The following is a 21,059-nucleotide window of genomic DNA, read 5'->3' on the forward strand; positions in this document are numbered from 1 at the left end:
TGTCAGTAAGAAGGAGTAAAGGAAAGTTGGGGGCATGATGTCCATCCACAACTCCTGGATATGGAGAAGTAACACAAGAATTGCGTTTGGACAATCAGCACCAGACTCTCTGTCAAATGTGAGGTCAGCAGCTCTAGGAGTAAATCCTGCAGTGGATGAATGAATTGATAAGATTAAATAAAACAAGTGCAGAGAAACCTCTCATAAAATGTACCTAAATCTTAAATTTTAACCTTTCTAAGTAGTTGCTGTTCGTTGTGAAGCAAAATTAGGCTACACACTCCAAAATGAGTAACTGTTTCTTAAAAAGGTCATAATGTTCCAAATGTATTTAACACTAAATGCTGCTGAAAAAAGGAACAACATATTGTTCATCTAACAAGTCCTTTTACTTCTTCTATCTATAAACTCACATATTAGTGAATTAACTTCTACTAACATTTGAAAAAAGTTAGCTATCTTCATACTTACGTTGTACACCATTAACAATAGAGTGATAATAATCCCACAAAAGCAGTTATTAAGCATGTGTCCCTATGCATATGAAATATTAAACAGTTTCTAACTTTTCTCAAATATTGTAAAGTTCTCTCTCCTCTGCATCCGTCCTCAACCGCTGCTTGTTCAGTTTGCCTGTCCATGTCCCCCTCTTCACCTCTTCCCCTCTATCCATCTCATTTCATGCAGGAGTGGGGTTACCTAAGAGACTCAGCCTCAATGGAGAAAATCTCTTTTTCTACAATCAACTGTGAAAGTGACAGAAGGGAAAGAAGGGAGGGATCTACGGAGGGGTGCAAGCAAGAAAAAGGACAGAGGGAAGGACACAAGTGCCCATGTTGAGTAGAGATACATAAAGTTAAAAACTAATATTTGCTCTCATTTTTAAATTTTCATCCCCAGAAATTTCAAAATAAACACCTGTAATTAAAAGTGACCACATTTATAGAAAAATTTTGCTGAATGTTCGGATCCTCAGACAGCAGTATAAGGCCGCTGAATTTAACTTTTTCATTCAGTAAATATATTCTGTTTTATATTTAATGAGGCTAACAATTCAATTGATAAACTGACATAAGCAGTAATGAATTTATTTTATGTCATATACTGGAAAGATTTCCACTCACACACTATTAATAAATACACACATATCAGCTTTGTAGCTACTCATACTTGAATTGGGATTAGGCCAAATTAGGTTGCATTACACTGATCCCACTGAAAGTAAATTATGTCTATGACCATAATCTCTAAAAATGCAGAGGGAGTGACCACTGGGTTTCCATGGAGAGATGTACACAAAAGGGTGTGGCGTGGGAATGTCCTCGGGGGTCAGGAGTGAGGGTGAAAGGGTCAGAGGTCAGAGCCAGCTGGACAGCACACAAGAGGTGATGAGGGTGAGAAAGGGAGGTGAGGGGGTAGCCCAGAGTCTGACTGACTGGACCCAGTGGGACATTAACATTGAACTGATGGGAGGCTCACTGACCAATGCCTATTCAGGGAGAAACTAAGTTACTGACACACTCATGTGTAATGGTCCGTGGTAATTGACAAGTGACAAGACCCTCATTGTGGATGCGAAAGCAGTTATCAGAATGCAGCAGTGGATTACAAGCTACACTTGCTGCAATTCAGTGGTTATGTGGGCTGTTTAATTCAGCGATGCACAGATGCTCATATACTGATAAAAATATTATAGGTACTATCCATAAAACTGGATAATACTGAAGTGTGAACAATATTAAGATCACTTGTTTTCAAAATGTGATCTATAGGAATAAATTGGGACATAGATGGATATAATTTAATTAGTTTGTGCTCACTTCAATATGTATTCAATCTGTAGCCAATATGACAATTTGTTTTGCAGTAGTTTTACCTGACAGCAGCTACATTAATTTATAGTGGTAAATACAGTACATTTCTGGTGTTGTATCATTTTCACACACTTTCTTCTTTTTTCCAATCAAAGAACGTGTACTTTAACATGTACAAGCTGACAACTAAAATTGTACGTATTTGAAAGAAAGTCTGCAATGAGTTGGGAAAAGTATGTAAGTTAAAGTAAATATAGACAGTGAACACATGATGTTTCTCAAAAGATTAGTTCTGTGAAACAACCAGTCTAATAACAGTGAGAACAGTCTGTTCACAGCTTCATTTATGATCAGTTTTTATCAATGAATATGCTGCATCATTTCCAGTTCCCATGGTTAAAGATGCTCTGTTTATCTCAAGGGTGCAGACAGGAAGGTGAGCGTCTGCGAGCTCCATCTTCCATGTTGCTGCTAGTGAAGGTCAGGTCAGCCGGTGCAGCAGGCAGTCTGGATCGGGGCCATACTCTGGTGGTCTAAAAAAGACAATCTTGGGGCCCAGCCCAGGGGGTCAACATGCAAATAGTAACCCCTGAGTGAAAGGCATGGAGCAGATCAATGTTCTCACATTACTCTTGCTGCCCATGACTGTGAATGTGCACGCCTACACAGCCCATGAGGTTTTCATATTTAATGAAATTCAGTCTCAACAATAGAGAAGGCAGCTGTATTTCAACAAAGATACAAGTATGACATCATGAAAGAGTCTTAAAATAACCATGATATCTCTGTTGAAGTCCACCAAAGTCCATTAGTTTAATGTTACAATTATCAAAAATGTTGACTATAACTGCAAACATTATAAAACAGCAAACCTTGTATGATCAGCACTATTTTACAATTCTTTGTGATCTGCATGGCACTGGCACTCCACAGTCATCCAACACATGTGTAGCAGATGAAATTCAGCTTTTCTGTCTGAGGCAAGCCTACCCACTGCTGCCTCCCAGTGGCCTCAATAGCGCCTGTAACACCACAGTCATATTTTCCTTCAGGTCCTTGTCCTGGTGCCCAGTTCAGGTAACAGTCAGTAGTTGAACTAGTCCAGAACCAAAAGTTAAAGTTACACGTGTAGCGTAGACCTAGCCAGACATGGGGAGATGTGGAGTTCTTTGCTTTTTCAGCCACCTTCTCCTGAATGTCTTTGGTGAGAATGTGGACAAGATCAATATGGTGCTTCCTGCAGTAGCTCATTGCTTCAATCCATGTCATATTTTTCTGGATTAGTATCAGTTTTCCTTTACAAAGAAAACAGAATGAAAAAAGAGAAAATACACTTAATTTCACCATGCAAATTCATGCTAAGTGAACACAAATGGACAGCATACCTGGAGGCGAACTTTGACTGTTTTCAGTGGGATGTGCTGAAGTCCCCACTGGTGTTGTTAATCCAGAGACATCGTCATCATCTGTAGTCACTGTTACAGGTGATATTTTTGTAGTTACATTATTGAACTCTTAAATGTAGACTTAATGTAGTTGACTTAGTATTTGTGGTGTTTGGTGATTTCAATTCACTGACAGCGGGCTGTTTCATTAGCGGTAATATTAATAGCATTTGAATGACTGGTAGAATCAATGGCAGTAAAATTAACTGCAACTGTGTCCTCTTGAGATGAGGTGTTTGGGAGAGTGATCGGATTTGTTTGCAGTTGACCTGTTGTAAGGGTATCCTGTGTAGTTGTTTGAGTGGTGGTTGTTGGAACTGACTTCCTTGCTGTAAGAGACAGTAAAGGATTAATAGACTCTGGGCGCATTGTTTCATAAAAAACAAAAGAAAAAAGAAAACAACAACTAAAATGCAAGAAATCTTTACAAGATCACTTTGCTGACAGAGAGAGTACATTATACAGAAACTTACCTCCCTGACAAACAAAATTGCGTTTCGTAACGCATTTCAGGTCATTCCACTTCCCTTCATCTTTGAATATGACAGCAGCACAGTCCTGACCTTCAAAGTAGTTAGGCTGGGAGGGTTTCCAGTTGCGGAATGACGAGTTGCTCCCATCAGACCACTGCCAGGGATCTTTGAAGAGACCTGTCCACACATTTTGCGCCCCAGACACATTCTGTACTGCCTCATTCTCTTCTGCTGAATGTATGCTGACGAGATCTGACAATAAGTTCCTGCAATGATTCTGAGCGTCCCTCCACGATTTCGTCTCAGCAACAAAAATGGGACCGCTGGGCTCACTGATGCCTGCAAGTCCAAAGGTTTAATATTTCAAGAAACAAAGAACATAGAGATATTGTGCATTTAAATCGAAATGTGGCACCTGAAATACCTTTGACAGCAATACTGCCATTCTACTTACCTTGGCAAACAAAACTTCTTTTAGTTCCACAGTCACTTTCAAACCACTCGCCATGTTGATCCATTGCTGCACACGCATCTTGATTATTCTTTTGTGGTTGTCCTGCCTTCCAGTTTAAAAAATCAAGTTTTTGATCAGGCCATGACCAGTGCCACATCCACACATCTCCAATCTCCAGTCCTATCCAGGCTCTGTCAGTAGTTGTAGCTAAAGTGATCAAATTTTTCATATCTGTTGAATTGTGAACTGTAGCTAAATCAGTGTACATCTCTCTACAGTAGGTCTTTGCTTCTTTATAGCTCTTTACAAGTTCAATAAGGTGAAAATCTGAAGATCCCAGTGTGAAGGTGAAACAAAAACCTGTGAAATGACAGCACATTTGAACACCAACAACAACAACAAAAACAGCGTTGCATGTGTGGATAATTTCAGTTTTTTTATGCCATTATTTTATGTTTCAAAAAATATTTGTCTTCATTATTTAAAAGCTTGGCATCTTCAGAAATAGCCAACTACATTTGCACATTTGTACTTTACATTTATAAATATGACATGAGAAAGACAATCAACTGCAGTCAAAAGACAGAAAAGTTCAAACCTGAGATAAAAAGCAGATGCAGAGTTTGAGTCATTTTCACCACGATGAATCTGTTTTCAGCCAAAAAAACAGAAAAAAAAGAAAAAGCACTCTGTATAAGTCAATATAATGATGATCTGTTATGACTAGTTGTTAGCAGGAGGTGTGAGCAGCACAGTGTTCATAGTAAGAATGCCACTTGACTTGTTAAAGGACAGCTCTTGTGAAGCAGCTACAGATGAAGCAGTTTTTCAGGTTTCTTTCTGTCTTGCACATACTGTATGGCACAAAGCTTTTCTGGTGTGTTGATCTGAACTGATATGAAAATAGCTACACCTACGTGAAATGCAGTGAGTAACAGCTGATATCTTTGTCCATCTGGCATATGAATGATATATGATTCTGTCAACAAGCAAGGTCAACAGATTGAGTCACAAATTACAGTGTATTACACTACACTCTCCAAACGGGACTAAAATCACTGATCAGGGCAGGTCATATTAAGATCCACCCACCTCCCTTAGGGAAATATATCCCATCCAAATGGGGCTACTTATACCGCCTGCATCAGTGACATAGTTGATCAAGAATGAAGGTGAGCCTGTTGTTCTGCAAACTATGAAACATGTAAACCACTTTCCCATACCTGCCATCTCCTGTCCTATATTGAAGACAAATACCAAAAAGGGATTAGGATAAACAATTTAACATATCTCACTTGGTAACAGTATCAGGCTCCTCTTAAATGTCCTCTATGACTGCTCTGATGACCCCCACTGACAAGTACAGGAAGGGGGGGTATTTTTTTTTTAAATATATTCATTCATATATTAAATGAATCCACTTCAGTCTTTTAGAGAAACTGTATTGTTATATAGGGGTTTGTTTGATCCTGCACACTTGAAAATATTACCAGTATCTAACTTAGGGCAGCTCTTATGTCAGGGTTGTCAGGTGTTTTTCCATGGACCTATACATTTATTCTTACAAAATGAGTTTAACAAAAGTAATATTTTAAACAATTTAACAATGCGAAAAGAAAAAAAAGTAAATACTTAATAGAAATTGCAGGACTTTTGGATCAAAGGGTTAAAAAATGTTGCAATTAATCAGCAGCTGAGTTACAAAGGTGCACCTCGGTCTTCACCCTGGAAACAAGGGAGTTTAAAGATGATTACAAAAGATTACAGCCACAGATCACTGTGGTAAATATTTTAGACTGTGCAAAATGATACTGTGTAACATCGCTGAGGCAAGAGGGCATTGTGCAATATTGCTCCTGTCAAATGCAAAAACCATCCACCTCTTCAATTTCTCAATGTTGAAATTCAGCACTAATACCTCAACATAACCAAAGCAATGACAACGCCCCCCCCCCCCCAAATTTATTCAAATACTCATGTTGTGTCACAGTATTTTAATAGATGCTATGAGTCATTGAGTCATTTTCCATTTCTTCCCCTTGAAAGCACAAGCACCCTATTATGACAGTGTGTTGTGCATTGAACAGATGGTGTGTGCATAAGTGGACTGTTTTTTTGGAAGGTCATTTACTCATTTCGAGACCAATACACAGTGGGAAGGTTCTAACAAGGCAGTGGGTACAGTTTATTATTGTTTTCAAGTATTTGTTCAAATCATGTACGGAATTATTAAACGATAAGCAAAAAAAAAAAAAGTCTGACTAAATTATAAATCACGCTGAAGATATCTTGCAGGAGTGTCATATGACAGTACTGTTATGGGTGTTCCCATGAGACATTTTGGCTCAAGGGATTCTGGCACTGAGCCATCATGGCCTGTAAACAACAACAGCAGCGTGAAGTTGAACTAAACTGGATCTAGGTGTCGGCCTGTCGTCTGCCGCTTGTCTCATTTAGAATAGTGAAGTGGTTTCCCAATATGCGTCGAAGGTGTGTCTGGTAAGTGATTACAACCTTCAAACGACCATGAAATATTTTGTCAGCAACTGCTTCTTCAGACAATCACCCTGAGCCGTGTAATAGGCTAATGCTAGCTACGTTATCTAAGTTAGCCGTAAATTCAGCTGAGTGGCTAATCATAGCTGTACGGATTTATTATTGTGGCTCGATTACCGTCGAGTTACCGAACATTTCTCCATGACTAACGGGCTATGTTTACAACGTAAGTTTGTTTCACGAAACGGAATAGAGTGAAATAGCGTTATCAGTCAGACGGCAACAAAGCTAATGTTAGCTTTAGCCGGGCACTTTGGAGCGTCTGTGGATTTGCATCTAGCTTACTAGCTAACGGTAAAAGCAGACGTAGGGTAGTATTTATGTGTTACGAATCCTATATCAGTTATAATGCTAATTCACAAAAACACTCGTGGACGCTGCTACTTTTGTTTGAGGTGGACATTGTACATAGCGTTAGCCTTTAATGCTGTTCTCCCCGTCAATATCGATGATACTGCGTATCGTTAGCAACATTTAGCAAAAGCGTAACTTTATTGCGATGCACACGGGCCAGATGTGTTAACGTTAACACACAAGCAAATGTTAATGCACTTTGTGGTTTGCTTAGTTTTAACAAATATTGTCACTCAAAACACAGCCCATGTTGTTTGTGTTAAGTGTTTTTTCTTTTAATTTGACCGATTTGATCAGGGCGGTTAATGCAAAACAGTTTGAACCTTGAGCTTTAATTTAGCTAAACGCGGAGTGGTTCCAATCTCATTCGTCCATATACCATTCAGTTTGTGTTACAGTTAATACGTGTCAGCCACATATTACTGATTTTAGCTGTTGCAAAATTTCATAGATAGCATGCATCTAAGGCTGCATTATATTCTCGGTCAGTCGATTGTTCTACAAAATGTCAGAAACCAGACATCTGATATGATCGACCTGTAAACATTACATCGGTCGACCGACGTAATGTTTACAGGTCGATCATATCAGATATCTGGTTTTGTCTAGCCATCAGTCCCAAACTTAAAAATATTCCATTTTATATAAGACCAAGAATAATCCGTAGAGCCAGATGGAGCCTCCCATATAGTGTTATATATGATTATTGCACCAGTATTAGGGTATAAGACTAGGGCATAAGGGATAATAAGGGTATAAAACTTTAAACAGTATCACTTGATAGTCCAGTTCAGGTAATGGGGCAACGATATAAATAGTAATAGAGGTCTAGGTTTAATCATGTTAAAGTGCCTTTTTTTTTTAGAGCTAATATACTTTTTATGACCCTCAGATTGATATCCTTCAGACGGGACACCATCCTCTCTACTGGGTTGCTTACTAGTCATGTCCTCACAGCAGCCCAACAGTTCAGACTCCAACAGCCCCACCAACGTCTTAGGTTCTCCTTTCTCAGTTATCAGTTCCTCGCTTAACTCCACAGGGGTTTCACCTTCGCTGGGATTTGGAGCCATCAGCAACAGTCAGGTAACTGACTCTTATTAGTGTCTGTGAATTTATGTTATAGTGCATTTCATGTTTGCATGTGAGAGATTACTCTGCAGTAGTTGTTGAATATTGTTATTTACAAGGGGAGAGTCTACAGATAGTTTGTGGTACACTGCAACTACAAATGCATTAGCAATTGATTTGATCCAAACTCACTGGGATCTTGCAATTCATGTTGTTAATTTTCCTGGAAAAAAAATGTGAAAATTTGTATTAAATTCATGGGATCTTGCAAAAATGCTTTTTAATTAGGAATTTTTAAAAAGCTTTTCTAGTTAAATAAATTTCAGGAGGCAAATTTTGTTTTGATGTCCTTCATTTTTTGTGAAAGTGATAATATTCACTGCACATATATAATAAAATGAAGATGTTATATTACTCCTTATTCATGAAAAAAAAAATTCAAAACAGCTAAGGTTTTTACTTTTCACTCCCTCTAATATTGCATTCAGTGGTTTTATTTCATAGGTCCATATCTGTACTGTGTGGCTTCAAGATTTTCTATCTTTGTGTGATATCTGTTGAGCCCGTTTTTCATTGGGTTCAGGAAATTTGCAAGTTACAGGTTGTAATGGCTTGTTTTGTCACGTACTAGATATTCATACGCTAAACTGATTTTTTGAGAAAATGCATGACGTTAACTAAGAAAGGTTGTGAGTGGCATGGAATCACCATAATGACCAGTTGCCAGAAGCTTTTGCATGCTGGACACACTGATGCCAAATCATATTTATCACGTACTGAAAAAGATGACTTATTATTCAGCAAACAGGTTTGTCACGTAACATTACACATAAGTAACCGAAGACATTACAATGTTTGATTTTTGTTGTTGTTTCTGTTGCACTGTGTATCCAGACCTCTTCTTCAGCACCCATATCAAGGATGCAATCAATTAGCAGCTCAGATGATATCAAGCCTCCCTTTGGCCTGAGGCCTATGTCAGCTCACAGCCCTGGAATTATGTTGTCTCAGAAACGCCTGTGTGTCATCTGTGGAGACCGCTCTTCTGGTAAGTGAGCAGGATTAGTAGAAGTGAAACATCAGCTGGAGGTTGTTGTAGTTCATGGCAGTTTTCGTGTGGATAATCCCTTACTGTCGAATGTTTTGCCTGCGTTTCTTCAACCTTTTAACAAAATGGATCTCAGTCACTATTGCTAATGAAAATATAAAATGTATGTCAGCCGGTTGCCTTCACTTTGATGTTCTTTTTGATTGTCTCATCAGCCTCTAAAGCTTTTTATAACTTGTGTAATTTTCAGGCAAGCACTATGGAGTCTCCAGCTGTGAGGGTTGTAAAGGTTTCTTCAAACGAACTGTGCGCAAAGACCTGAGCTACACCTGCAGGGATAACAAAGAGTGCCTGGTTGACAAACGCCAGCGCAATCGCTGCCAGTACTGCCGCTATCAGAAGTGCCTGGCCATGGGCATGAAGAGGGAAGGTATGCAAGAAATAGGGCTGTATTAGAGATTTCAGTTAATTTTGAGAGCCTGTTTGCCTAATGAAGGTTTAGGAAACTTCAAACCGTTTTTGTCAATATATTTTTTACATACACCGAAATTTTAGCCCGATTAAATTGAGTAAGTGACATTGGATTAGCATAGTATGTCTGGCAGAAGTGAGGGCGGACGCTAGATTAGCTGAAGGGCAGAGATGAGTGTATTGGGGCTTGTTTTTATAACTAACCCCTCTTCATCTCTTCTCATTTTCTCTTGTTGTGCCCTTTCTCCATCTTTCAATAGTGATCAAACATGTAAAGTGGATAAAAGAAGATGGAAAAGATGAGGGATGGATGAGTATAACATTGAAACCTCAAAGTTTGTGTATTTTGTTGTTACTTAGAGAACTAGTCTGTTGTGTTAGACATGTAAAATTGTTGATTGGGAAATTTATGTGTGAAAACGTACACAGAAACGACAGAGAACGAGGCTCGCTGTATATTGCCTTGCGATGATAGACTGCTTTGTAAAATAAGCAGATGGGCAACTGAGTTTTTTGCTGAATGTGTGTAAATGCATTTCAGATCCGATGGTGGTGGATCGTAGATTGATGTTGAAGCAGCAAAGAGTATGATGGATCACATTCTAGTCAAGGCATTCATGGGCCACAAGGACAGTTTTAAGGGTGTTTGAATGCATACAGTAAACAGTACTTGCATTATGAGAGGTATTGCCTCTTTACTAATGTCTGTTCTGCGAGTGAGAAGAGTAGATTTTATGTCACAGTGTCAGTATTTCTGAAGAGATTTAGTCATTTCTGCTCTTTTTTCCCCCCTCGATTTGATCAAGGAACGTTTGAATATGATGTGATATTTTTTTTGGATTAGACAACAGCCTCTGTTTTTCCACCTCACTGAGATCCATCTCCATTTAGGTTGCTGTACACAACATAGACTCTTTTTTATTTTTGTGACTAAACTGCCAGTAAGTTTTAATCACCCTCACATGGTCTTTTCTAGGCTATTGAGTTGTACATAAGGAGCTTTGTGCTGGTTAGGACAACACCAAGCATGGAATCAAGAAAAGCAATAGATTTTTATATGCATTGAGATTCTGGTTTTAAAGATTTCATGTTTTAGTGTTTTATTATGAAAACTATGCTAATAAGCTAACTAGAGGGCATGTTAATAACAAGCATATGTGTAATTTTCAACCTGCCAGCTACTGTAGAAATGGAAGTGAAAATGCAAGAAAATTAATGAGACTCATGTCCCGATGACCATGAATTATGCTGTTGTGAATGCATAATATAAAAAGTATGGAAATAAAAAAATCTGTTTGTGCTAAAATGTCACAAGATATAAGAGATTGTTAGCCTTACATTTTCTTATAATGAAAGAAATCCCCTGAATGCAGCACTTGTATTGTTTTGTATTGTATTTTGTGATTGCTGACATGTTTACCTTTTGTCAAGACAGTATAGAATTTCAATAGAACTTTATTAATGCAGCATAAACCTTGTAAATAGGCAGGACATTGTGTGTAATATTAGTCTTATACTCATAAATTCATTAATACACCTTTGCAGCGGTCCAGGAGGAGCGCCAGAGGAACAAGGAGCGTGAAGGAGAGCTGGAGTTCAGCGTCTCGGTGAACGAGGAGATGCCTGTGGAGAAGATTTTAGAGGCAGAGACTGCTGTGGAGCAGAAGACTGAGCTTCACCCTGATGGTGGTTCTGCAGGCAACTCTGTGAGTTGGTTACAACAAACTGATATGAGAATTAGTAGATATTTCTAAGTATGTTTGTAGGTTGTCTGTTTTTCACAGTAGCATGATGGCTGTGGGCCTCATGTGTTTAGAATGACCGAATGTGACTGTTTGGTTTTCAGCCCCATGATGCAGTTACCAACATCTGTCAGACTGCAGACAAACAGCTGTTTGCCTTGGTGGAGTGGGCAAAGAGAATCCCACATTTCTCTGAACTGCCCCTTGATGACCAGGTCATCCTTCTCCGTGCAGGTATGACTGAGCACCTTTGAAATCAACACATAGAACACAGATATCAGATCCACATTGTCTCTTTGTAAGTTTATCAGAGGCACATTATGAACGCTGCAGTGTTACAAAGTTCATTTCTGAAAGAGATACTTACGTAAATATTCTGTTTTCACTGTAAAACTGTCTCAATGCAAATGCACAATTGTCCTAACTTTGTGCTTTGCAGAACTGTTCAAATTTTATTTACAAATATGAAAATATAAACTTAAAATTTAACCACACAGCGGCACATAGGGATGTTTGTATCCTAGTTGCAGTGGTTTGCCAGCAGAGCCCAAATAAGCTTCTAAGTTTTTGCTGCCTTTTACCTCAAATCTATGAGTGAAAGTTAACTCCACAGTAACCTAAATAATAACATATGTGCAGACCACAACCACCACCACCTCTGTTAATGTTGTAGATCCCCTGAATGTTGCTTTTTGTCCATCTATAGATTTAACAAAAGAAAGAATATACTGCAAATTAATGAACAGTAAATTGTATTTGAAAATGGTAATCATGAATCATCCTCAAACAAGTTTTTGTGTTCAGTTGTGAAACATAAAAACGCATGCAGCTGTTGTGTGAAGGCTACACAAGAGTGTGTTGGTGCTACGGACACACGACATAATGTAAAGACCTTATGTTGTGAGTGTAATTTCACCCCAACCTCTGAAATGTTTTCACTGTTATTTTACTTACCAGTGTGTGATTGTATTTCATCTGTCAGGGTGGAACGAGCTGCTCATTGCCTCGTTCTCCCATCGCTCCATCGCTTTGAAGGATGGAGTTCTCCTGGCCTCCGAGCTGCTGCGCGACAGTGCTCACAGCGGAGGAGTTGGAGCCATTTTTGACAGGTACATCTGAGGAGACAAATCAAATGTCAGCATACTCAAATATGAATTGCAACCACTCACAATGGCCTTTTCTGGTGTTTTACATGTGCATTGTCTGTTTAACAACTGGTTTTATTTAACACAGGGAGAGTGTGCAGAGCGCAGAGGTTGGCGCAATATTTGACAGGTAAATTTACACTCTTGTAACATTGATTACTGTCTTTCAGTCAGTAATTCATGTTATGTTCTTAGTAATTCACACTCTGAAACCTTTTTGAAAAATCTGTGCTCAATTTGTCATCATTTTAGAGTCCTTACCGAGCTTGTCAATAAAATGAGAGATATGCAAATGGACAAAACAGAGCTGGGCTGTCTCCGAGCCATCGTCCTCTTCAACCCAGGTGCCTGCACAATGCTGATATTTAAATAAGAGAGATTAATACTCTTTTTGCAAAGTAGGATGTATTCTTAAGTCTCATGGTCCTAAGTAAAATACTTGAGACGTGTTCTGTATTTTCCTGCAGATGCGAAAGGGCTCTCCAGCACCAGTGAGGTGGAGCTCCTTAGAGAAAAGGTCTATGCATCATTGGAAGCTTACTGCAAACAGAGATACCCAGAGCAGCAGGGCAGGTAAAGGTCCTCACCTATGATGAGCTGGGCATGGGCTTGTTTTTCCACTCCTGTGAATTGACTTCACAGTTCAACATCAAATGTGTTTTGTTTATCTTTTTTTGTCATACTAAGTGTGATCTTCTTTGCTCCACACAGGTTTGCTAAGCTCCTCCTTCGACTGCCAGCACTGCGGTCCATTGGCTTGAAGTGCTTGGAGCATCTCTTCTTCTTCAAGTTGATCGGTGACACGCCTATTGACACTTTCCTCATGGAAATGCTTGAAGCTCCCCATCAGTTGTCTTAGATAGGAAACACGTACTGTGGTTAGGTTTAGATGGCTGAAGTCTGGGAAGCTGGAGTGGGACTGGAGTGGCACTTTAAGTTCTTTAAAAATTTGTCAATTTGTCTCACTGCTGTCTGGGTTACACTATTTTAGTGCAGCACAGATTTGCTCTTTAGACCAAACCCAAGGCTTGGCACGATCTAAAAACTGGTGCTATATGTTCAAGTAACTTCATGAGTAACTATGGTTTTAATAAAGGTATTTTTCAAAAATATAGACATTTACATATTTCCCTCACAGGAGCTATGATTTGGGTATACATTTTTTATATAAGCTTTTTAGACACCTAAAAAAATTCAGCTTCAGTTGTTTCACCATCTGAATTTACCCAGCCCCCCCCCCTCCCTTTTTTTCTTTTTTGAAAGGAAGGCAACATGATTCATGAGTATACATAAAGGACAGTGGCAACTTTTTATAATCTCAAATTCAGGCCAGATCTAAAAGTAAAGTATGTTATTGTACCAAACCGCCAACCGGGGCAATTGTTGATTGAGGATCGGCTTTGTATGTCTGATAATATACAGTTAGTGTTGTTTACTTCTTTGCCATTTTATAAATCTAATCACTTTGTGGTTAACAATTAAACTGCACTGCACACTTGCTATGTACTCTTTCTAAAATATACCTTCAATAAACGCCTGACCTGTAAATAGCCAGGCGTTTGTCTCTTGGTGCTATTTCAGAGATAATTTGACATTTTTGGTGCAGATACACCAAACCACACACTTAAGAAAATATGCAAAACTGAAAATCCCGTTGTTAATCTTTGTTAAAAATGTAGCAATATAAAATGTAAACTGCATAAGAGCTTTCTGCCTGTCAGTCATTCAGGGGTTTTACAAAATAAATCATGTCTAGTGGAAAGGGAATAATCCATTTTGTAATTTATCTATACAATTCTGAGGTACTGTGCAAAAGTAATTGTTCAGGGAAAATGTACATTGATAAATTTGAATTATGATCAGGAGATACAAATTATATAATTCTTAATATGTGCCCTTTTTAGTTTTCAACTAGTATAGAGCAAAAACATGTCTTGGGTTGCACTGGATTTGCTGAGACTGTTTCAGCTGATTTTTATCTTTTGTGCTTTTTTTTTTTTTTGACGCTCAATTGTATTTCCAACCTTTCCTTCCCTTTTATAGGTAGCTGTCATGTTCATTGTAATGTCTCTGCAAAAGCAAACCATAATCTCATTTAGATCCATACCACCTGTGGACACATAGGAATTTTAAACAAGACCAAATGAGGTCTCTCTGATGGCCATATGTAAACACCAGATGAGCTCTATTGGCAAGCTTGTCATCGACCTCTATATGCTCTTGAACATAAAGTGACTTGAAACATGGGTTGTGTGGACTGAAAAATAAAGAGGCTTAAGTTTTTTTTTTGTTGGTTTGTTTGCTTTTTCTTCCCAAAAAGTGTTAGATGTGGCACTTATTTTCACTGGAAGATTTTAGGGCAGCACACAATTTAAAGATCATTAAAAAAAATTGTCAAAAGATGTTTTTTTAAGAGCCTTTTTATTGTAGTTGTTACATAGTTTTGCTGTGGGCACTGATGCAATAGAAGCCTCAGTTGTATAGCACTTGTGTCCTAGTTCCACAGTGTTGTTATGGCACAGGCAGCAAAAGTGTGTGGTGGGCTAATGTTAAAAGAAGAAAAACGTTGAGTGCAATGAAATCAAAGGCTTCTGAGGGATTCCACAGGACTAGCTGTTGAATTTCATCGCTGCGTGTTTCACCAGGTTTGTTCACTACACAAGCTGCAAAGCTTTAATAACACGCACACAAATCCTACAGCTCTGAGAACCAAAGTGAACCTCCTTTTGTATCAAGCAGAAGTGACACCTTTTTAAACCATGCATGGCTTGGTTTGCTTAAATTATATTTAGAATAATACTGCTTTTAGACTATAATACACTATACTACACATGGAGAAAAAAAAACAGAAGAAAGTCATAACGTGTACATCGTTTTACAGCATCCCCCCTTATTACTTTACACGTAAGTCTTGTTTTTGACGCAAGTCAGTACAATCTGGGAAACACAACGAGCTCTTCCTCCCATAACTACCAAATTGCATGCTACACATTAAGTCTAAGGTGCTGAATCGGTTTCAGTAAATTCTAAACAAAACAGAAACGTACTGCTGGTGTGGTCTTATGTAGCTTTGTGGTGTTGCACTAGATTCTTCTTTCTCTCCGTGGCTATGTTTCCATCACAGTTTAAAAAAAAAAATTGCATGTGGACAGATTTACCTTTCAGTGATAAAAGCCGACTGGCCATTCCAAATTATTGACTAGCATTTAATAGTTCAAAAACAGACCTGTGTAATCAAAGTTAAAATTGCGGGCTCCTTCTAATTAATGTTAGTTAAGATTTACATGTTTTAAAGTAGATAAATAATGGAGATTTTATGTGCATTACTGATTATGTAACCCCTGATGTTCACATTCATAGTTAGAGAGTGAAGCTATTGGCTGCATGTCCTGGGAATGACAAACAAGATCTCCAATGATTCCAGCTGAGCTACACATTAATGTGGACTGGTATATTTTTAACCCTTCTATTTTGCCTAGATCTTGACTTGAGTGGAACAACGCATGTCTGTGTTCTACAGTAAGGCAACAGGATCCAGCTAATGTGCATAACCAATCCCTAAGTTGTCATAAATACTTTAAATCTGTCTTCATAACAAACTATTCAATCTGAGATGTAACATGGAAAAAAATATGCCAGGATAACTTTTAAAACACTGGTTAACAATAAATCACAGCTCGTAAATGATGTACATTGCAATATCATCCTCACCCCTCCACAGACTGCACATCTGTAGTAACATTTTCTTGATTATATGTCCCTGAAAACATCTTAATAAATAACTGTCTCTGAAAGGCACTCTGAAATGTGCAGCTCATAGTTTCTAGAAAATAAAACTCTATGAAGGTCGCTCACCTTTAACACTGCGCCTGCCTTCCGTAACAACTTCCAACTGTGAGAACAGGTCACATAATGCAACTTGTCTACATTTATTTAAGCTAAAAATGTTTGCATGATGTCTGAAACTAGTGGTATCACAAATACTACCCATACTAACTGAACTGTTGACTGCGATCTTTACAAAAATGTCTCTCAGATAAATTCCTTCTTATCTGCCTGCTTTGATGAGACGATAAAAACTGTGCTACTGTTTATTTGCTGGTAAAACTGTTGAGTATATTTGAGATTCAGATGTCAGAGTGGTTCATCAGTGTCAAGGATTTCACATTGCATTGATACCCAACTTTTACATCCAGTGCAATTGTTCCTTATTTGAGCACCTTCTTGAGGAAAATGAAAAGAAACACAAAACTACCACAGTAGTATATAACAGAATAACCTTCTGCACAAAGCCATCTATTCAATAGATGACATTTCTTTCAATTCAATTTGTCACTAAAGCTTTGGGGCTGACACTAAACCTCTGCAGTGGAGAGTTTAGTGTCTATACCACACTTCTAGCCCTTTAGATTCTGTCAAGGCCACGGAGGCTGAAGCATTCGCACTGCCAACTCTTCTCATGCCCTGCGCCTTAAAAAATACACTTTTGAACGGGTGTTAGTACGCAATGTCACGTTCAGAGGATGATTGTGAAGCCTTGTGAGTGCAGATTACGGATGTTTATCCAGCAACAGAAAAGCGTAGCGGTTTGAATGCAGTACTCAGTTTCTGCTGTCTCTGCCCTTCAGTTCATGAACAAAATCTTATTCCGCCTTTTATCCGCTCTCTTCACGAAGCGCTTGTGTCAAGCCGATGCGAACCAAATGCACGAAGATGAAGCCAACTCATCGAAGCCTGGGGGGGGGGGGGGGGGCTTTTAGTGCCAAGTCAGATTGGGATGGGTTGCCAGGTTGCGTGTAGGCGTAGAAGGGGCAGTGAAAGGTCTTCCAGATGTTTTTATATGTCCAGCTCACACCTGCATCTCTGAACCACTGGACAAACCAAGGGCATTTGCCTCCTCTGCTGTCAGTCCGTTCTTCAGTGTCCTTCTCACTGTGCATGCAGGAAGAGAAATAAAGGGAAGTGAAGAGAGAACAGCAAAATGTGATAAGTAACTGCTTTTGATGAGTGTACTACTACAATGTTTGTAGATGCAGATAATAGCATTTCTGTGTACATAACAATAAACTTGGCCACTTGTGCGATAACTGACATGACTCACGTGATTTACGGTTGACTCGGGACCGTCTCCGTTCCCGAGGTTGCGTCCGTTGGCCGGGGCCCTGAGTGGCTGACCTAACAATCCTCTCCATGATCTCATCAGCTGTATCATCTGTGCAGTTCACTGGGTCGTCATTGGCAGAGCACCATGGGGGAACACGACCTGAAACAAGGTCAGAATGGATATGAAAACAGCAGGGATACAGTAGAGGATGTTTAAAAAAATCAAGACTGATTGGACAGCCATGTTAGCAGCTGTTTGACGCAGTTTTTAGGCAACACTAATGTCAAGGGCAATGCTAACATGCTAATAAGCACGTAAGTTCATCCTCTTAGTTTAGCAGTTAGCACACTGACATTTGTCAACTAGCCCTTAAAACAAGATTCAGTAGAGGGATTAAGCCATAAATAAAATATGATGAAATGTTTTAGGATTCCCTAAGTTATTATCTGCATTCTGAGATGAACAAGAATTTGTATCTAAAATTTCATTGCATAGAAGAGCTTAAGTTGGGGCAACATAGTGAAGACTTTTCACCTCTCCTGCAAAAGGCTTCTTCAGATCTGATTAACAGTTGGGGAGTCCCAGGTATCCTCACCATTTAATCAGAACTGAAGAAGCCCGAGGTGAAATGTCTTTGCTTTAAACTGAAGTTCAGTTGCCCCAATTTAAGCACTTTTTTGCAAGATGACCCAGATGACTGAGAATCTACACCGACACAAAATTTCGTTGCAGTCCATTCAATGACTGTGAAGACATTTCATTCAAAACTACAAATGTGAATCTGTCATGCCACTGAAGCTGGTATCAAAATCACTTGGGTTCATCATCAAGGAACCATGGATCTCCATAAAAAATTACATGAATCCGACTCATACTTGTTGAAATATTTCAGTCTGGTGGACAGCCTGTTTGAAAGACATTGCCATCTGTAGAGCCAGGCTGCTAGTGTGGCTTAAATACCTGTTCTAGTGGATCATTAGCTTAAAAGTCTCAGGTAGAATTTCTTCAGTACAACTGAAATTCTCATCAGTTAGTTATGTCCACAGATGACTGCAGATCTCAGTGTTAATGGATGGATGATGATATTAATATAACAGCAACATAGGGGTTGTAACAGTATAACATGTTTATGGGGCTGACCTCTGGTGCTGCTGGCTCTGGTGCGTGTGCGGAGGCCAGGCACCGTGGACGTCCCGCTCTCGCCGCCCTGCAGGCTACTCTTCAGTACGGCCTTCATGTTCTCATGTTCAGCTGCATCTTCAGCATACTGGATACCCTGAGGTTGGCTCTCCTGTACTTCTGATGGGGCACCACCAAATTTACCAGTCTGGAGGCAAATTGGAGGAGGGGGAGGAGACAGGATGAGATTATATGACATTTTTTTAGCAGGAGATGGTGAAACTCAGGTACATGCTATGGCCCTATAAGTGTTCAGGAAGAATCACACTGGAAAATGCTTAAATATCAAAGTTGTCATATAGGTTAAATTTTACTAATGACACAGCACTTTTCCTAAAATAAGAACAGTTAGTCATGGAGTTAAACGTTCCACAAAGTGCTGTTTATTCTGTGACACACATGAGAAGAAAATCCCCACGACTGTTTCCTGTAACAATGCACACATGCCAGGCCGTTAATTTCTACCAGGAAGTAAATGCAGCGACTCCCCTGAGTGAGATTCACTCAACGCTCCAGCCGACATCATGCAAACGCCTCTTTTTCTCTCCTTGTCAACTCCTTTGAGCTTCCTCATTCATAAAGGTCACACACAAACGCACACACAGAGCCTGTCAGTCTTACTGATGACTTGTCCTTTGTTAATCCTCATTAACACACCAATTACTGTTCAGAGTTATTGTTCACAGTCTGGCTGAATATTAGTCACAACAGAAAGTTCACATGCACTTGTTTGCACATAGTTACCTCACTATCATTGTCATCCTCACTCTACAGAGAGAAAGGAAATGGAAGGAAAAAATGCCAGAGCTGTGTTGTAAATACAGCATACTGCTTGTGCCAAGGGAAACATTTCCATCCACACTATCAAGTTATCTAATTGCTTTTACAGGTTTTCTCAAATCATAAAAAACTGGTAATCCTTGATGTGTGTTGTAGACCTTAAAGGAGTAGCTCAACATTTTGGGAAATATGTTTATTTTCTTTAATGCAAAGATTTTTACCACTATCATATCTGACTATCACAACCAGCCCTAGCTAACAGTTAGCTTGGTATAGAGACTAGCAATAGGGTGAACAGCTGGCTTAGCTCTGTTTGCTACCTCACTAATTAATATGTCAGATCTTGTTTGATCTGTACAAAAAAACAACTTTTTTTATGTGGAGTTATTGGTAGTCAGAGCAAGGATAGCTGTTTCCCCCTGCTATCAGTCTTTATGGTAGGCTAAACTAACTGGCTGCTAGTTCCTGCGAGCATCAATCTCCTCATGTAACTCTTGGCAAGAAAGCAAAAAAAGGGTATTACAAAAATATGAAACTATTCCTTTAAACATGAAAATTGCTCTGAGGTTTCACCCCTGTCTCCCATAATAAACATTGCAAATATGTACAAGCTATGGAGCAGAGGAACATATTTGACTGAAAACATCTTCATAAGAGTGTGGTTAAGGTGTGGGCCTTGTTATTTCTCCTTCAGGGACATCCAAAGGTTTGAATTTTCACACAGTGATTGAATTAGGGTCCCTTTGAAGGGAAACGGGGCCCCTGCCAAGGCTTGCTGTGGAGTCCGCTCTGAGCAGTTGACTCCTCTGGGTTTAAGGGATTTTAATCATGCAGGGAGGTGTTTGCTCTGGCCTTTATTAGGCTGCTGCAGCTACAGAATGAGATACACTAAAAACAGCTCACTGATTGTTGTTACTGTAACCTATACACGTGAATACAGACGAACTATGCTGATGTCATTACAAATCTATGCTGTGCCTGTCAGATATGGCCACGTTTGGTGCTTTAACCAGATTAAATATATAACTGGTGGCGAGGGATTGCTCATATTGTTTCATAGAACTAAGAAAGTACAAACTAAACAAAGTCTGGGATCAAGAAGTGGAGAAAGTGTGCATGTGACTCATCACTCATGGTGAAGAGCACTTACATCTGTTATCATTTTGCCCCTGGTCTTGTTCCTCTCTCGGTGGTTGGCCCTCTTCTGTTTCTGTTGTAGCACACGCTCTCTTGTTGTGCGATACTCCAGGGCAAACTCACTCAGGATCTTGCTAAAGCGATGAATGCTGACCTCACGTACCGCATATATTGGATGGCCCAGGAACACCAGAAAGGCATGAAACCTGCAGATGTGTAGAAAAACATCAGATCACTTTACAGGGATACTTTGGCAGAAACAGTCATGGTTGTAAATGATATTGAA

At 39.3% G+C, this 21,059-nt stretch overlaps 3 protein-coding genes across 10 annotated transcripts in view; 1 reads left to right on the forward strand and 2 right to left on the reverse strand.

The window, feature by feature from the left end:
• Positions 1 to 2,136: 2,136 nt before the first annotated feature.
• LOC124065450 (macrophage mannose receptor 1) lies at positions 2,137 to 4,968 on the reverse strand. 2 transcript variants are annotated; one of them, XM_046400868.1, is made up of 6 exons: positions 4,785 to 4,968; positions 4,187 to 4,546; positions 3,733 to 4,071; positions 3,529 to 3,588; positions 3,200 to 3,289; positions 2,137 to 3,013 (listed from the first exon to the last, which is right to left on the reverse strand). In XM_046400868.1, exons 1-6 carry the CDS (start codon positions 4,816 to 4,818, stop codon positions 2,748 to 2,750), a joined length of 1,149 nt encoding a protein of 382 aa, XP_046256824.1. In that variant the 5' UTR covers positions 4,819 to 4,968; the 3' UTR covers positions 2,137 to 2,747. The 2 variants fall into 2 exon arrangements, with proteins under 2 accessions (XP_046256824.1, XP_046256823.1); XM_046400867.1 differs by having other exon boundaries at positions 2,137 to 3,109; positions 4,785 to 4,967.
• A 1,534-nt stretch (positions 4,969 to 6,502) lies between these two features.
• Positions 6,503 to 14,856, forward strand: rxrbb (retinoid x receptor, beta b). 3 transcript variants are annotated; one of them, XM_046398789.1, is made up of 12 exons: positions 6,503 to 6,685; positions 7,989 to 8,182; positions 9,062 to 9,215; positions 9,466 to 9,645; positions 9,947 to 10,021; positions 11,232 to 11,392; positions 11,533 to 11,662; positions 12,411 to 12,537; positions 12,662 to 12,703; positions 12,826 to 12,917; positions 13,041 to 13,146; positions 13,285 to 14,856. In XM_046398789.1, the coding sequence occupies exons 2-12, from the start codon at positions 8,042 to 8,044 to the stop codon at positions 13,430 to 13,432; spliced, it is 1,356 nt and encodes a 451-aa protein (XP_046254745.1). In that variant the 5' UTR covers positions 6,503 to 6,685; positions 7,989 to 8,041; the 3' UTR covers positions 13,433 to 14,856. The 3 variants fall into 3 exon arrangements, with proteins under 3 accessions (XP_046254745.1, XP_046254747.1, XP_046254746.1); XM_046398790.1 differs by lacking the exon at positions 6,503 to 6,685 and adding an exon at positions 6,715 to 6,908; XM_046398791.1 differs by lacking the exon at positions 9,947 to 10,021 and having other exon boundaries at positions 6,507 to 6,685.
• The window catches only part of fhod3b (formin homology 2 domain containing 3b), a 92,733-nt gene continuing 86,219 nt past the window's right edge, over positions 14,546 to 21,059 (reverse strand). For all 5 annotated transcript variants that reach the window (XM_046398785.1, XM_046398784.1, XM_046398783.1 and 2 more), the window contains 4 exons: positions 20,787 to 20,979; positions 18,818 to 19,004; positions 17,675 to 17,836; positions 14,546 to 17,505 (listed from right to left, as the gene is read on the reverse strand). In XM_046398785.1, coding sequence (XP_046254741.1) covers positions 17,423 to 17,505; positions 17,675 to 17,836; positions 18,818 to 19,004; positions 20,787 to 20,979 — 625 coding nt within the window. In that variant the 3' untranslated portion in view covers positions 14,546 to 17,422. The remainder of the gene's footprint in view (positions 17,506 to 17,674; positions 17,837 to 18,817; positions 19,005 to 20,786; positions 20,980 to 21,059) is intronic.

The sequence above is a fragment of the Scatophagus argus genome, chromosome 9 (genome assembly GCF_020382885.2).
Source record: "Scatophagus argus isolate fScaArg1 chromosome 9, fScaArg1.pri, whole genome shotgun sequence".
NCBI lineage: Eukaryota > Metazoa > Chordata > Actinopteri > Scatophagidae > Scatophagus > Scatophagus argus.

Bases quoted from the DNA above. Each gene is read 5' to 3' on its own strand.
- LOC124065450 (XM_046400867.1), bottom strand. From the start codon at position 4,818: ATGACTCAAACTCTGCATCTGCTTTTTATCTCAG. The intron at 4,547-4,784 runs GTTTGAACTTTT...GTCATTTCACAG, and splicing joins GCATCTGCTTTTTATCTCAG to GTTTTTGTTTCACCTTCACA. The intron at 3,589-3,732 runs GTAAGTTTCTGT...TGTCTCTTACAG, and splicing joins CAATTTTGTTTGTCAGGGAG to CAAGGAAGTCAGTTCCAACA.
- rxrbb (XM_046398789.1), top strand. From the start codon at position 8,042: ATGTCCTCACAGCAGCCCAACAGTTCAGACTCCAACAGCCCCACCAAC. The intron at 12,918-13,040 runs GTGCCTGCACAA...ATTTTCCTGCAG, and splicing joins CATCGTCCTCTTCAACCCAG to ATGCGAAAGGGCTCTCCAGC. The intron at 13,147-13,284 runs GTAAAGGTCCTC...TGCTCCACACAG, and splicing joins TACCCAGAGCAGCAGGGCAG to GTTTGCTAAGCTCCTCCTTC.